The sequence below is a fragment of the Zalophus californianus genome, chromosome 2, assembly GCF_009762305.2.
Source record: "Zalophus californianus isolate mZalCal1 chromosome 2, mZalCal1.pri.v2, whole genome shotgun sequence".
In the NCBI taxonomy this organism is placed as follows: domain Eukaryota; kingdom Metazoa; phylum Chordata; class Mammalia; order Carnivora; family Otariidae; genus Zalophus; species Zalophus californianus.
In genome coordinates this window covers 41,843,890-41,859,714 of record NC_045596.1, presented here as the reverse complement: position 1 = coordinate 41,859,714, position 15,825 = coordinate 41,843,890, and the positions used below count along the sequence as shown (strand labels likewise).

General features: G+C 38.4%; 2 protein-coding genes across 4 annotated transcripts in view; one reads left to right on the top strand and one right to left on the bottom strand.

The window, feature by feature from the left end:
- The window catches only part of SCFD2 (sec1 family domain containing 2), a 457,042-nt gene that overhangs the window by 67,950 nt on the left and 373,267 nt on the right, over positions 1–15,825 (top strand). The gene's annotated exons all lie outside the window — the stretch shown is intronic.
- Positions 14,602–15,244, bottom strand: LOC118356775 (60S ribosomal protein L12-like). The gene has a single exon (XM_035726426.1). It carries the CDS (start codon positions 15,153–15,155, stop codon positions 14,658–14,660), a length of 498 nt encoding a protein of 165 aa, XP_035582319.1. The 5' UTR covers positions 15,156–15,244; the 3' UTR covers positions 14,602–14,657.

The following is a 15,825-nucleotide window of genomic DNA, read 5'->3' as shown; positions in this document are numbered from 1 at the left end:
GAAACTGGTAATACATTATACGTTAATTGAATTTAAATCAAAACAAATAAATTTTAAAAAAAGACTGACGAATCACTGAACTCTACCTCTGAAACTAATAATACACGATATGTTAATTAATTGAATTTAAATTTTAAAAATTTTAAGAAGTAAAAAAAAAAACAACAATGTCATATTATTCCCCTTGTAGGTCACCCATAGCATTGACAGTCACTTTGCTACACAACTGCAATCATTCTCCAAATTTATTCAGCTTTCTTTAAACGTTTCCCTCCACGACTTTGCTGAATTTTAAATCTTTCTGAATAATATCTTTTATATAATTGAAAAGGGAAACACTAAAGTGTAAATTGCCCTGATGTATTACTTGTAACCTAGTTCAGTGTGAGACAGGATTCCATCAAATCCTAGATGGGAACATAGGCAGTAACCTCTTTGACATTGGCCACAGCAACTTCTTTCAAGATACATCTCCAAAGGTTAGTGAAACAAAAACAAATATGAACTTTTGGGACTTTATCAAGATAAAAATCTTTTGCACAGCAAAGGAAACAGTCAACAAAATAAAGAGGCCACCCACAGAATGGGAGAAGATATTTGCAAATGACACTACAGATGAAGGGATGGTATCCAAGATCTATAACTCAACACCCAAAAAACAAATAAATAAAAAAATGGGCAGAAGACATGAACAGACACTTCTCCAAAGAAGACATACAAATGACTAACAGACACATGAAAAGATGTGGGTTCATCATCATTAGCCATCAGGGAAATTCAAATCAAAATGACATTGAGATAGCACCTTACACCAGTTAGAATGGCAAAAATGGACAGGGAAATAAACAGCAAATGTTGGAGAGGTTGTGGAGAAAGGGGAACCCTCTTACACTGTTGGTGGGAATGCAAATTGGTACAGCCACTTTGGAAAACAGTGTGGAGGTTCGTCAAAAAATTAAAAACAGAGCTACCCTATGACCCAGGAATTGCACTACTGGGTATTTATCCCAAAGACACAGATGTAGTGAAAAGAAGGGCCATATGCACCCCAATGTTCATAGCAGCAATGTCCACAATAGCCAAACTGTGGAAAGAGCTGAGATGCCCTTCAACAGACGAATGGATAAAGAAGATGTGGTCCATATATACAATGGAATATTACTCAGCCATCAAAAAGGATGAATACCCAACTTTTACATCAACATGGATGGGACTGGAGGAGATTATGCTAAGTGTAATAAGTCAAGCAGAGAAAGTCGATTATCATATGGTTTCACTTATTTGTGGAACATAAGGAATAGCAGGGAGGACATTAGGAGAAGGAAGGGGAAAATGGGGGGGGTGGGAATCGGAGGGAGAGATGAACCATGAGAGACTGTGGACTCTGAGAAACAAACAGGGTTCTAGAGGGGAGGGGCGTGGGGGGATGGATTAGCCCGGTGATGGGTATTAAGGAGGGCACTTACTGCATGGAGCACCGGGTGTTATATGAAAACAATGAATCGTGGGTCACTACATCAAAAACTAATGATGTATTGTATGGTGACTAACATAACATAATAAAATAAAATTAAAAAAAAATGTTAGGTGTCAAATGAAAAAAGCCACAGTCCTCAGAGCCTACATTTGATACAAAGACTGCTCTGAGTATTTTGAATTTAAATTGTTTCAGCAGCTCCTGGCACAATTTTTAACTTACAAAAAGGGTTGTGAGCATTTTTGTGCTTGGTATTACTGAGTTTTCTCCTTGCATTTACCTAGAACTGTGTTTCCAAATGTTGTTAATTGGAGGTCACCATATTCATATACTGAATTTTTAAAGCTGCTTGACCTCTTTCTTTGAATTGATTGATACCCCTTCTTCAATTTTTTTAATTTAATTTCAAGCATCCAAAAAATTAGCAAGAATAGTAAAAGAAACATTTTTCCTCCTTGAACTTTTTGAGAATAATTTGCCTATGCCCATCATTTCCAAATACTTTAGCATGTGTATCTTTCAAAGAGATATTCTGCAGTGTATCATAATCATGAAATTAACACTGGTACACTACTACTATGTGATACACAAGTTTTGCCACTTATCTCCATATCCTTTACAAAAACAAAGGGATAGTGGTAGAATCACACATTCCATTTATTTGCTATGTCTCTTTAGTCTCTTTTAATCTATGACAGTTCCTCCATCTTTCCTTGACATTTATGACCTTAATACTTTGGAAGAGTACAGGCCAGTTATCTTGTAGAATGCCCTTCAATTCAGATCTGCCTCTTGTTTCCTCATGATTAGATTCAGATTATACATTTTTGGCAAGAATATCAAACCAGTGAATCTGTGTTCTCTTCATTGCATCCTATCAGGTGGCACACAATTTAACCTTGACCACTCATGGTGATAACTTTGTTCACTTAATTAAAGGAGACATTTTGAGGTTATGTAAATATGCTTTTCTTCATCAAACTTTAACCCAATGGCTTTAGCATCTATTCGTATTTCTTGGCTGCATTATTTCCATGATCCTGTTCCTTTTGGGGTATGTTCCAGACATCTATACATGTAATCCCTTCATTTTGAAGGGATTCCTGAATTCCTACCTCCTTTTCTAACAGGGCAATTTTGGCTGCCAAAATCTAGAAGAAAACCTGAAGATTCCTTTTTACTCTGTTCTTTAGGTATGGAGCTTTGTGAAGTGGTTCCCAGATTTTTGGATTTCATGGAACGGAGAAATTAAACAACATAGAGCTTCCTGCTCTTTATTAGTCAAGTGGGGTCCTCTAGTTTTGCCATACAACACACACACACACACACACACACACACACACACACACACGATTATTTATCCTACAATATTGGAAACACTAAGTCAAATAATTTAGCTTTATGAGAAACTACCTCATCCTTATAAGTAAAAATAATGTGCTTGCAGTGCAAATGCAACTTTAAAATAAGTCCTCTTTTCTACCCCTAAACAGATGGTAACCAGTAAACCCCTCCTATGAAAAGAACTATTATATTTCCTGCTCTCCTCAGAGTTACATCCCTATTAACACTTCAGCACTGTTCTGTATTTCTAAGGTGTCAAGGGAGATGGGAATTACATGGGAGTTAAGATGGTAAATAATACAAGCTACATAAATTCATATTCCACCTGAGCCACAACTCAAAACCAATGAAGAATAAAATATGACTATAATAATATTAACAAATCAAGTTTTCCCAACTTAGTGTCTTTGAAACTTCACACCTATGTATGTATAGATAAAATGCTGTTGGTCATGGTGAATAGAGTAATAAATTCCAGAATCACTGTATAAGAATAGAATAAAAGGGTATGCTGATTTTGAAATGTGCCTTCTTCATGGAGTGGAGTGAGGGAAGGGATAAAGTGACCAGATGAGTTTGTTTCTAAGAGCATCTATAAAACTGTCACTAACTCTTTATCTTAGAGTTTCTTGCCACATGAACTATCTTTAGCTTTCCAAGTTTTGAATTCAAGTCAATACACACAAATGTGGTCCAGTCCAAAGTAGACTTCCCCAGTGGAGCCAAGTGCTGGCCTGTGGAATGTGTCATGAAAGTTACCTACAGAAACTTGAGTTATATCCCCACAGTCAGAAAAATGTGCATAGAGGTGATACGTATTTGGTTGTTAAGTAATCTAATTGTGTTAGTAATTTAAAATCCTCATAGTGAGGGGCACCTGGGTGGCTCAGTTGGTTAAGCATCCAACTCTTGATTTCAGCTCAGGTCATGATGTCGGGGTGGTGGCATCAAATTCTGTGTGGGGCTTGGCACTCAATGCGGAGTCTGCTTGAGATTCTGTCTCCCACTCCCTTTAGCCCTCTCCCCACTTCCTCTCTCTCTCTCTCTCTCTCTCTCAATAAATAAATAAATAAATAAAATCTTTGAAAAATTATTAAAAGAAATAAAATAAATAAAATCCTCGTGTTGAGTTAATCTGTTTATGCATTAGGAATCCATATGAAAAAGTCTTTCCTGTGCTTTATTGTTCACTATAAAGAAATTTTGAATAAGTTTATGTTGATCATTGTATAATCAGTAATGAGCTGATACAGATGCGAATAAAAAATGTTTATCTGCGCTGAAATGAAGTTCAATTACCCTCTCTTATTTTATATGATAGTTAAACAGTCTGTATGTTCTGGTCCATTCTTCCCCCACCCCCCTTCTATTATGGTCTTTACTTATTTATTTTAAAGATTTTATTTATTTGAGAGAGAGAATGAGCAGGGGGAGGGGCAGAGAGAGAGGGAGAAGCAGGCTCCCCGATGCACAGGGAGCCCCATGCAGGGCTCCAACCCAGGACCCTGGGATCATGACCTGGCCCAAGGCAGACGCTTCCCAACCGAGCCACCTAGGCTCCCCTATTTATTTATTTTTGACATTGGTGTTTAAATACTGTTTTCTGGGGCACCAGGATCTGGGATCATTTTCTATTAGCTGTGGATTGATACATTGAGGGATTTAGGAAATCCCTCTAGATAGTGGATTGATATCTATATCAATAACAGAATATTGATATTCTGTGTCAATATCAATATATTGATATTGATACAGAAGGAACGTGCATTTTTTAGGACATTTGTTGTTTTTGAATACCAAACCGAAAGTATATAAGTCACAACAAGATTATAATGTTAATGAAAAATTTATAAGAGACAATACATTTATTCATGCTTTTAAAATGAGGGCTTTTCCCTCAGAACAATAAAAACTAAATTTGTATAGTGCTTTATTCTTGTTGAGTGAATAATGAAAATCACTTTTCTGTAGCATAAGAGATACATGGTATCAATGAGACTTGAGGGGTAGATACCAGTGACTTGCTCCAAGTGTGAGCTGCATCAGGGTTCATGTTCTTTCTCTTCTACTTTGCTTTGCCCCCCAAATGTACTCCAAGGTGATATTTGAGTTAAACATTTTTGAAGTTATCTTTTCAATAATGTGTTTGGTAGTTAGAATATTCTTTAAGAAATGTAACAGCAGATACAAAGACTCATTAAAATAGTCTCCTCCTTTCAGTTGTTAAACCATGAGAGACTGTTTCTGTTGATGTGATTGTTTTTGGTGTCCTTGAGCAGCTTCTGTGCAGTTTTTATTTTCTAGTCACTATTGTGGCATAACTGCTTTTCCACCCACACTTCAGGACCTTGAACAATGTACTTAATGTCTCATAGTCACAGTTTCCTTCTCTGTAAAAGTGAAGCATGCTGGGTGATTTCTAACAGACCTTTGATTTGAATTCCTTTTCCTTTATGATTTCCATGTGCTGTGTTCAGAAAATAAAGTCCAGAACAGGAATGACATGAGGACAGTGGCTTCATGTCTGTCTGTTCACTGCTGTATCCTGTTACCCAAGAATAGGGCCTGTGCATAGTAGGAACTCATACTTGTTACAAAATGAACGGAACCCAATGTAAGAACCTCTAATAAGAAGAAATGGATGAATTATATTTCCATTAAAATTATATTTTATCTTCATACTTAGAGTACATTTGGGGTTATTTTTATGACTGGCACTATATATATATATATATATATATGTACACACACAGACATACATATATATCTATATACATACATACATATATACATACACATATGTGTATACATACATACACACACATACATACATATATTCTTATTCAGCAGTGTAAGTAGTATTACCTCTGATTCTAACCCTCCCCTGGTAAAAATCCTTTAATGGCTCTCCATTGCGCTCTGGGTAAAGACTACCATTTTTTTTTTAAAGATTTTATTTATTTATTTGAGAGAGAGTGAAAGCGAGAAATCACAGAACTCCGGGAGAGGGAGAAGCAGACTCGCCGCTGAGCAGAGAGCCCGATGTGGGGCTCGATCCCAGGACCCCGGGATCACGACCCGAGCCAGAGGCAGTTGCTTAACCAAGTGAGCCACCCAGGCACCCCAAGACTACCATTTTTAATTTGTTTTAGAAAGCCTTCTTAGATCTGCTCCCTGATAATTTTTCAGCCTTCATCTTTGTCTTTTCCTGTTCCTTCCTTCCCTTCTTTCCTATATGTTCACACTCTTGGCTGCAGCTACACTAGACTTCTTTCAGATTCTCAGACTAATGCTGTCCCACCTTTTGGTCATTCTACATGTTGCTCTTTCTTTTGCCCCACCCCCATTTTTATCTTTGCTTCCAGTGATAGTACTTTTATTTCCTATATCAGCTCATAGTGTATTATCTTAAAATTACTAGTTTAATGTCCAGACTTAGGAAGCTTGCTAAGAGAAGGTCTGTGTCTGACTTGTTCACCCTTGTACATTGTTGCACCTCTAGTGCCTGGCTCAGTCTATGGCCAGGGTGTTAGTGGTGCCACCACCCATGGGCCCAGGATGCTGACATTCTGATAAAGCTAGAATGCTTCTGTTCTTAATACCCCGTGACCTCTTCCAATTCATGAAAACAAATTCTCTTTAATAACACATAATTTGAGTTGATGACAAGTGCTATAAATAAAATAGGGCAAGTGGGATTTGGAATAAGAAGTGCCACATTAGCAGGTTATCTGGCTGGCTCAGTTGGTGAAGCAGGCAACTCTTGATCTTGGAGTTGTGAGTTTGAGCCCCATGTTGGGTGTGGAGATTACTTAAAAATAAAATCTTAAAAAAAAAAAAGGCTACGTTAGCCAGAGTTGTCAAGAAGTATAACCTTGCCTAGAAGAGAACTAGCATTTGGTAGGTGTTTAATAAATGTCTATTGAATGAATGGGACCTTGTTAGTAAACATCTGGAAGAAGAAGGCTGTAGGCAAAGGAATAGCAAATACAAAGGCCTGAGTTGGGAATACATTTTGACCCATTCAAGGGGCTGAAATCAGGCCAGTGTGACTGAAGCCTAATGGATGAAGCTGAGAAGGTAAGAGATGAAGTTGTACATAAATCTGGAACTTGGCTTTTAGTGTAATGGTAGTGGGAAGCATGGAAGGGCTTTGAGAAGGGGAATGATGTGATCTGATAGTTTTAGGAAATCCCTCTAGTTCAAGCCATCCTCAGTTCTTGCTTGGACTATGTAGTAGCCTCTCATCCAGAACTCAGATCCATTCTCTATAGGGAGTGATCTTTTTAATGCAAATGTGATCAGGTCAGTCTGTTGCTGAAGACCCTTCAATTGCCTATGGAAGAAAGTCTACAATCCTAATGTGGGTTACAGGCCTTGGGTAAGATTTGACATAAGCTGAAGGACAGTGGCATATTAGATCTTTATGCTCCATTCATACGTCTCATTTCCTTGAAAAGGTCTCAAATTCTCTTCTCAGAACTCTTGCCCATACTGTTGCTCCTGCCTGGACTGCTACTGCTCCAGTCTTTTTTCTTTTTTTTTTTTTGACGTTTGGTTAGCCAGCATATAGTACATCATTAGTTTTTGTTGTAGTGTTCAACGATTCATTAGTTGCATATAACACCCAGTGCTCATCCCCACACATGCCCTCCGTAATATCCATCACCTGGTTACCTCATCCCCCCACTCCTCTCCCTTCTGTAATCCTCAGTTTGGTTCCTGGAGTCCAGAGTCTCTCATGATTTGCCTCACTCTCTGATTTCTTCCCATTCAGTTTTTACTCCTTTCCCTTGTGGTCCTCTGCCCTGTTCCTTATGTTCCACATATGAGTGAAACCATATGGTAATTGTGTTTCTCTGCTTGACTTATTTCACTTAGCATAATCCCCTCTAGTTCCATCCATGTCAATGCAAATGATGGGTAGTCTTCCTTTCTGATGGCTGAGTAATATTTCATTGTATATATGTACCACATCTTTATCCATTCATCTGTTGAAGGGCATCTCTTGTTCCAGTCTTTAACTGGCCAACTCCTACTCCTCTTTTGGGGCTTGCTCTCATATCCTCAGCCACCCTCTGACTGCCACCTGCACACCCAGACCAGGTTAGGTGTTGCACTCTCCCAGGGCTCCCATTCTCTACTTTGTCATCTCTGCAGGAGCATGCTCAGTTCCAGCTTCCTTGCTAGATTGCTAGCTCCATGAGGGCAGGGCCCATGTGCAGCTGTGGTTGGCCCACAGGAAGGGCTTCTATTCTGAAAGAAAGAATGGATGAAGGCCTGCTTTCCAGTGCCAAGGGTCTACCTCATATATCTTTCTGTGTTTAACTGTTTTCTCTCCTATTGAGATGAAGGTTAACAGATAATTTTGTTAAATATGAGGTAATTGTTTAAAAAAGTAGTCAAGAGGAAAGATGACTATTGAAAGCTCTGTGAATAATTTAATGAACAAACCTACCTTCAGATCTCTTTAAGCTCACCACTGATGGAAGCCATTATTCCCTGCTGTGGAGAACTGGGACTCAGATTGCTCTATGTTTAAATTTAGTTGATAATGCTTTGTGGTTGTTGTAGCTGTTATCATTGTATTTCTGTTGGAATACTGTGACTATTACTGCAAATCCTGTGAATGAGCATAACTTCCATGCATGCCATGAAGAAGCCATTTCTCTGAGGTTAGTCACAAGATAATGGTGTGCATTCATATTTCAACCTTAGTCTTCTAACTGCATGCCTTCCGCTTGATTGAAGTAGCAGCGTGATTCAGCATTCAGCCATCTCTGAAAAATTAATGCTGTCCTCTTTATATTTTCTTTGGTGATGAATATTTCCTGTTAGGTTCTAGCAGACTGCATTTGACATCTTATACATGCCAAACCAAGGCAGCTTCTAAGACTTCATTTACAGTTGAGTAATTCTGGTGACTAAGAGCCAGGAATTAACTGAAAGTAACATATCTTCATGTACGGAAGTCTCCTGACACTTAGAAAAGCTAATTCTAGCACGTTATTGTTATGTGTGTATAGTTGGCTTGTAGTCTTCTTCAAACATGACAAATAGTTTAATTTTTAAGATACTACAAGATACAAGATAACCAGTTAATCAAAAAAGAGCATACATTTTATATGTATTTGACATTTTATGTAGTTACTAACAATATTGGAACTAATTAAATTTCATAGTAATAAAATGGATCTTTTCATAGGACAAATATTTTGCCTTATGTTGTATATTTCAAGGAATCTATTGAAACAAAATTGTTTTCTGGTAGCTACAATGAAATAAAATTTATCTCATTGAAAAACTTGACTTTAAAAACAGAGAAAGGGGTAGAAATTAATAAATTCTACAAGTTGTTGGGAATGTTATTTTGTTAACTTTTTATTACTATCACTGGATTTGGGAGAAGGAAAGGGGTTTTAATAAAAGAAATAAGAGCATGGAATATTCACCTATCTTTTACTAAGTGTCACAAAGTTCATCAAATTGATACCTGTGGGGGTGCTTGGGTGGCTTAATCGGTTAAGCAGCCAACTCTGTATTTTGGCTCAGGTCAGGATCTCAGGGTCCTGGGATGGAGCCCCACATGGGGTTCCACACTCACTGGGGAGTCCGCTTGAGGATTCTCTCCCTCTCCCTCTGCCCCTCCCCCTGCTCACTCACTCACTCTATCTCAAATAAATAAATAAATAAATCTTTTTAAAAAAATTGATATCTGTGAACTTAGAGCACCAGGGCATAATGGAAACCATATAAAAATTAGCTTGTTAGAAATCCATGGAATTTCAAATATTAGCATTCTAGTTCAAGCCTTTTATTTTATATAGAATGGTGTAGAATCGTGCATGGTTAGTAAATGGGTTTTGGAGTTCACAGGGACCTGGGTTCAAATCTGTACTTATTGCCTATGTGATTTGGGCAGGTTATTTCATCTCTTTAAGAATCAGCTTTCTTACTTATGAAACGAGGCAATGATACTTATCCTGGAGGGTTGTTTTCAATGAGATAATATAGTCATATTGCCTATGACATAGTGAGTTCTCAACAAGTGAAAATAATAAGAAAGATTAATTACCCAAGATCACAGAAGGAGCCCATAGCCCTTTGTGTGGTGGTCCCAAGCTCTAAACCTTGCCTCCTTTCTTATTAACAATGGATTTTAGGCAAGTGTCTTCATTTTGTCTCAGTTTTATCAGTGGTCAAATAGCTAGATGCCATTTCTCCTACTCTCTTCCCAAGGATATAATGAACAGCAGATAAAAGCTAGGTTATAAGTAATACATCAGGGCAACTTAGACTTTAGTTTTTTACCTTTTCAATTATATAAAAGATATTATTCAGAAAGATTTAAAATTCAGCAAAGTCGTGGAGGGAAACGTTTAAAGAAAGCTGAATAAATTTGGAGAATGATTGCAGTTGTGTAGCAAAGTGACTGTCAATGCTATGGGTGACCTACAAGGGGAATAATATGACATTGTTGTTTTTTTTTTTACTTCTTAAAATTTTTAAAATTTAAATTCAATTAATTAACATATCGTGTATTATTAGTTTCAGAGGTAGAGTTCAGTGATTCGTCAGTCTTTTTTTAAAATTTATTTGTTTTGATTTAAATTCAATTAACGTATAATGTATTACCAGTTTCAGAAGTAGAATTCATTGATTCATCAGTCTTATATAATACCCAGTGCTCATTACATCACACGCCCTCCTTAATGCCCATCACCCAGTTGCCCCATCTCCCCACCCCTCTCCCCTCCAGCAACCTTCAGTTTGTTTCCTGTGCTTAAGAGTCTCTTATGGTTTGTCTCCCTCTCTGATTTCATCTTGTTTTATTTTTTTCTCTCTTCCCCTAGGATCCTCTGTTTTGTTTTTTAAATTGTACGTACCAGCGAGATCATATCATAATTGTCTTTCTCTGAATTACTTATTTTGCTTAGCATAATACCCTCTAGTTCCATCCATGTCATTGCAAATGGCAAGATTTCATTTTTTTAAAGATTTCATTTATTTATTTAAGACAGAGAAAGAGAGAGCATGAGCAGGGGGAGGGGCAGAAGCAGGCTGTCCACCATGCAGGGAGCTGCATGTGGGGCTCAATCCCAGGACCCTGGGATCATGACCTGAGCTGAAGGCAGACACTTAACCAACTGAGCCACCCAGGTGCCTCCAAGATTTCATTTATTTTTGATGGCTGAGTAATATTCCATGGTATATGTATATGTATGTGTTTATACACACACACACACACACACACACACACACACACACACACACACACACCGCATCTTCTTTATCCATTCATTTGTTGAAGGACATCTGGGCTCTTCCCATACTTTGGCTATTGTGGACGTTGCTGCTGTGAACATTGGGGTGCATGTGCCCTTTGGAATCACTACAATTGTATCTTTGGGGTAAATACCCAGTGGTGCAATTGCTGGGTCATAGGGTAGCTCTATTTTCAACCTTTTGAGGAACCTCCATGCTGTTTGCCAGAGTGGCTGCATCAGTTTGCATTCCTACCACATCTGCATCCTCAACAACATCTGTTGTTTCCTGAGTGGTTAATTTTAGCCAATCTGACCAGTGTGAGGTGGTATCTCATTGTGGTTTTGATTTGTATTTCCCTAATGCTGAGTGACATTGAGAACTTTTTCATGTGTCTGTTAGCCATCTGTATATCTTCTTTGCAGAAATGTCTGTTCATGTCTTCTGCACATTTCTTGACTGGATTATTTGTTCTTTGGGTGTTGAGTTTGAGAAGTTCTTTATAGATTTTGGATACTAACCCTTTATCTGATAAGACATGCGCAAATATCTTCTCTCATCCTATTGGTTGTCTTTTGGTGTTGTCGACTGTTTCCTTTGCTGAACAAAAGCTTTTTATCTCGATGAAGTCCCAATAGTTCATTTTTGCCTTTGTTTCCCTTGCCTGTGGAGATGTATCTAGCAAGAAGTTGCTGTGGCTGATGTCACAGAGGTTGTTGCCTGTGTTCTCGAGGATTTTGATGGATTCCTGTCTCACATTTAGGTCTTTCATCCATTTTGAGTCTATTTTTGTGTATGATGTACAAAAATGGTCGTTTCATTCTTCTGCATGTAGCTGTCCAATTTTCCCAACACCATTTGTGGAAGAGACTGTCTTTTTTCCATCGGATATTCTTTCCTGCTTTGTCGAAGATTGGTTGACCATAGAGAGTCCATTTCTGGGTTCTCTATTTTGTTCCATTGATCTGTGTGTCTGTTTTTGTGCCAGTACCATACTGTCTTGATGATGATAGCTTTGTAATAGAGTTTGAAGTCTGGAATTGTGATGCCACCAGCATTGGTTTTCTTTTTCAACATTCCTCTGGCTATTCAGGGCCTTTTCTGGTTCCATACAAATTTTAGGATTATTTGTTCCAGCTCTCTGAAAAGAGTTGATGGTATTTTTATAGGGACAGCATTGACTATATAGCTTGCTGTAGGTAGAATAGACATTTTAACAATATTTGTTCTTCCAATCCATGAGCACGTTTTTCCATTTCTTTGTGTCTTTCTCAATTTCTTTCATGAGTATTCTATAGTTTTCTGAGTATAGATCCGTTCCCTTTTTAGTTATGTTTTTTCCTAGGTATCTTATGGTTTTTGGTGCAATTGTAAATGTGATCGACTCCTTAATTTCTCTTTCTTCTGTCTCATTATTAGTGTACAGAGATGCAACTGATTTCTGTGCATTGATTTTATATCCTGCCCCTTTGCTGAATTCCTGTATGAGATCTAGAAATTTTTTAGTGAAGTGTTTGGGTTTTCCACATAGAGTATCATGTCTTCTGGCAAAGAGTGAGAGTTTGACTTCTCCTTTGCCAATTCGGATGCCTTTTATTTCTTTTTGTTGTCTGATTGCTGAGGCTAGGACTTCTAGTACTGTGTTGAACGGCACTGGTGATAGTGGACATCCCTGCCATGTTCCTGACCTTAGGGTAAAAGCTCTCAGTTTTTCCCCATTGAGAATGAAATTCACTGTGGGGTTTTCATATATGGCTTTTATGATATTGAGGTATGTTCCCTCCATCCCTACACCGTAAAGAGTTTTGTTCAAGAAAGGTTGCTGTACTTTGTCAAATGCTTTTTCTAAATATATTGAGAGGATCATATGGTACTTGTCCTTTCTTTTAATAATGTGGTGTATCACATTGATTGATTTGCAGATGTTGAACCAACCTTGTAGCCCAGGAATAAATCCCACTTGGTTGTGGTGAATAATCCTTTTATTGTACTGTTGGATCCTATTGGCTAGTATCTTGGTGAGAATTTTTACATCCATGTTCATCAGGGATATTGGTCTGTAATTTTCCTTTTTGGTGGGGTCTTTGTCTGGTTTTGGGATCCAGGTGATGCTGGTCTCATAGAAAAGTTGGAAAGTTTTCCTTCCATTTCTGTTTTTTGAAACAGCTTCAGAGGAATAGGTATCTTTAAATGTTTGGTAGAATTCCCCTGGGAAGCCATCTGCCTTAGACTATTTTTTGTTGGGAGATTTTTGATTAGTGCTTTAATTTCCTTGCTGGTTATGGGTCTGTTCAGGTTTGTTTCTTCCTGTTTTAGTTTTGGTAGCTTTTACATTTCTAGGAATGCATCCATCTCTTACCGACTGCCTAATTTCTTGGCATGTAGTTGCTCATAATGTGTTCTTATAATTGTATTTATTTGCTGTTGTTTGTGATATTTCCTCTTTCATTAATGATTTTATTTATTTGGGTCCTTTCTCTTTTCTTTTTGATAAGTCTTGCCAGGGGTTTATCGGTCTTATTAATTCTTACAAAGTACCAGCTCCTAGTTTCGTTGATCTATTCTACTGTTCTTTTGCTTTCTATTTCATTGATTTCTGCTCTAATCTTTACTAATTCTCTTCTCTGTTGCATCTAGGCTTTATTTGCTGTTCTTTCTCCAGCTTCTTATGGTGTAAGGTTAGGTTGTGTATTTGAAACCTTTCTTGTTTCTTGAGAAAGGCTTGCATTGCTATATACTTCCCTCTTAGGACTGCCTTTGCTGCCTCCCAAAGGTTTGAACCGTTGTGTTTTCATTTTCATTTGTTTCCAAAAATTATTTTTAAAGATTTTATTTGTTTGACAGAGAGCACAAGAGAGCACAAGCAGTGGGAGCCGGAGGAGAGGGAGAAGCAGGCTCCCCACTGAGCAGGGAGCCCAATGTGGGGCTTGATCCCAGGACCCTGGGATCCTAACCTGAGCCAAAGGCAGGCACTTAACCATTTGAGCCACCCAGGCACCCCCATTTCCAAGAATTTTTTAAATTCTTCTTTTATTTCCTGGTTGACCCATTCATTCTTTAGTAGGATGTTCCTTAACCTCCATGTATTTGAGTTCTTTCCACATTTCTTCTTGTGATTGAGTTCAAGTTTCAAAGCATTGTGGTCTGAAAATATGCATCGAATGATCCTAATATTTTGGTACTGGTTGAGACCTGATTTCTGACCCAGTATGTGATCTGTTCTGGCAATGTTTCATGTGCATTTGAGAAGAATGTGTATTCTGTTGCTTTAGGATGGGATGCTCTGAATATGCCTTTGAAGTCCATCTGGTCTGGTTTGTCATTCAAAGCCCTTGTTTCCTTGTTGATCTTCTGCTTAGATGATCTGTCCATTGCTGTGAGTGGGGTGTCAAAGTCCCCTACTATTAGTGTGTTATTATCAGTGTGTTTCTTTAGTTCTGTTATTAATTGGTTTATGTAATTGGCTGCTCCCATGTTAGGAGCATAAATATTTACAAGTGTTATATATTCTTTTTTTTTTTTTTTTTTTTGGTTGTCAAATGATCCTTTATTGAAACATTTTCCTTTGTAGTTAACTAGCCGGGCATTCCAGCGCACCACTGTTGATGTCATCTATGATGTCATGAGGGTGGCGGCCATCTACATTGCAGCCCACAGACTGGGCAGTCCCCAGGATCTCTTTAATGGTTCCAGAGAGTTCTCTCGCTAAAGATCGGTGTCTCATCTGTCGGGCAATATTGACAATCTCATCAAAAGTGATATTTCCACTGTGCTTAATGTTTTTCTGCTTCTTTCTGTCTCTTGGTGGTTCCTTGAGGGCTTTGATAATCAGGGCAGAGGCAGAAGGTACCACTTCAATCTGGGCCTGTCTGTTCTGAATGGTCAGTTTCACCGTAATCCTTAGACCCTTCCAATCACCGGTTGCCTTGGCGATGTCATCACCAACCTTTTTTGGAGACAGACCCAGCAGGCCTATCTTCGGGGCCAGGGCAGATGTGGCACCGACTTCGCCACCGGTGCACCTCAGGTACACGACTTTGATCTCGTTGGGGTCGAACTTAGGCGGCATGGCGGAGGCGGCTGGTGTCGGATGAACCCGGATTCGGGACGACCGAAGAAAGTTGCACCTTTGCCTCCCCGAGCCGAAAGCCAAAAGCTACAACTGTTATATATTCTTGTTGGATAGACCCTTTAATTATGATAAAGTGTCCTTCCTCATCTCTTATTACAGTCTTTGGTGTACAGTCTAATTTAGATGTTATAAGGATTGCCACTCCAGCTTTCTTTTGATGTCCATTAGCATGATAAACGGTTTTCCACCCCTTCACTTTCAATTTGGAGGTGTCTTTGGGTCTAAAATGAGTCTCTTGCAGACAGCATATGGATGGGCCTTGCTTTTTTTATCCAATCTGATACCCTGTGTCATTTAATTAGGGCATTTAGCCCATTTATATTAAGAGTAACTATTGAAAGATATGAATTTAGTGTCATTTTATTACCTGTAAAGTCACTGTTTCTGTATATTCTCTCTGTTCCTTTCTGGTCTGTGTTACTTTTGGGCTCTCTCTTCGCTTGCAGCATCCCCTTTAATATTTCTTACAGGACTGCTTTAGTGATCACAAATTCTTTTAGTTTCTGTTTGTCCTGGAAGCTCTTTATCTCTCCTTCTATTCTGAATGACAGCCTTGCCGGGTAAAGTATTCTTGGGTGCATATTTTTCCTCATTTAGCACCCTAATA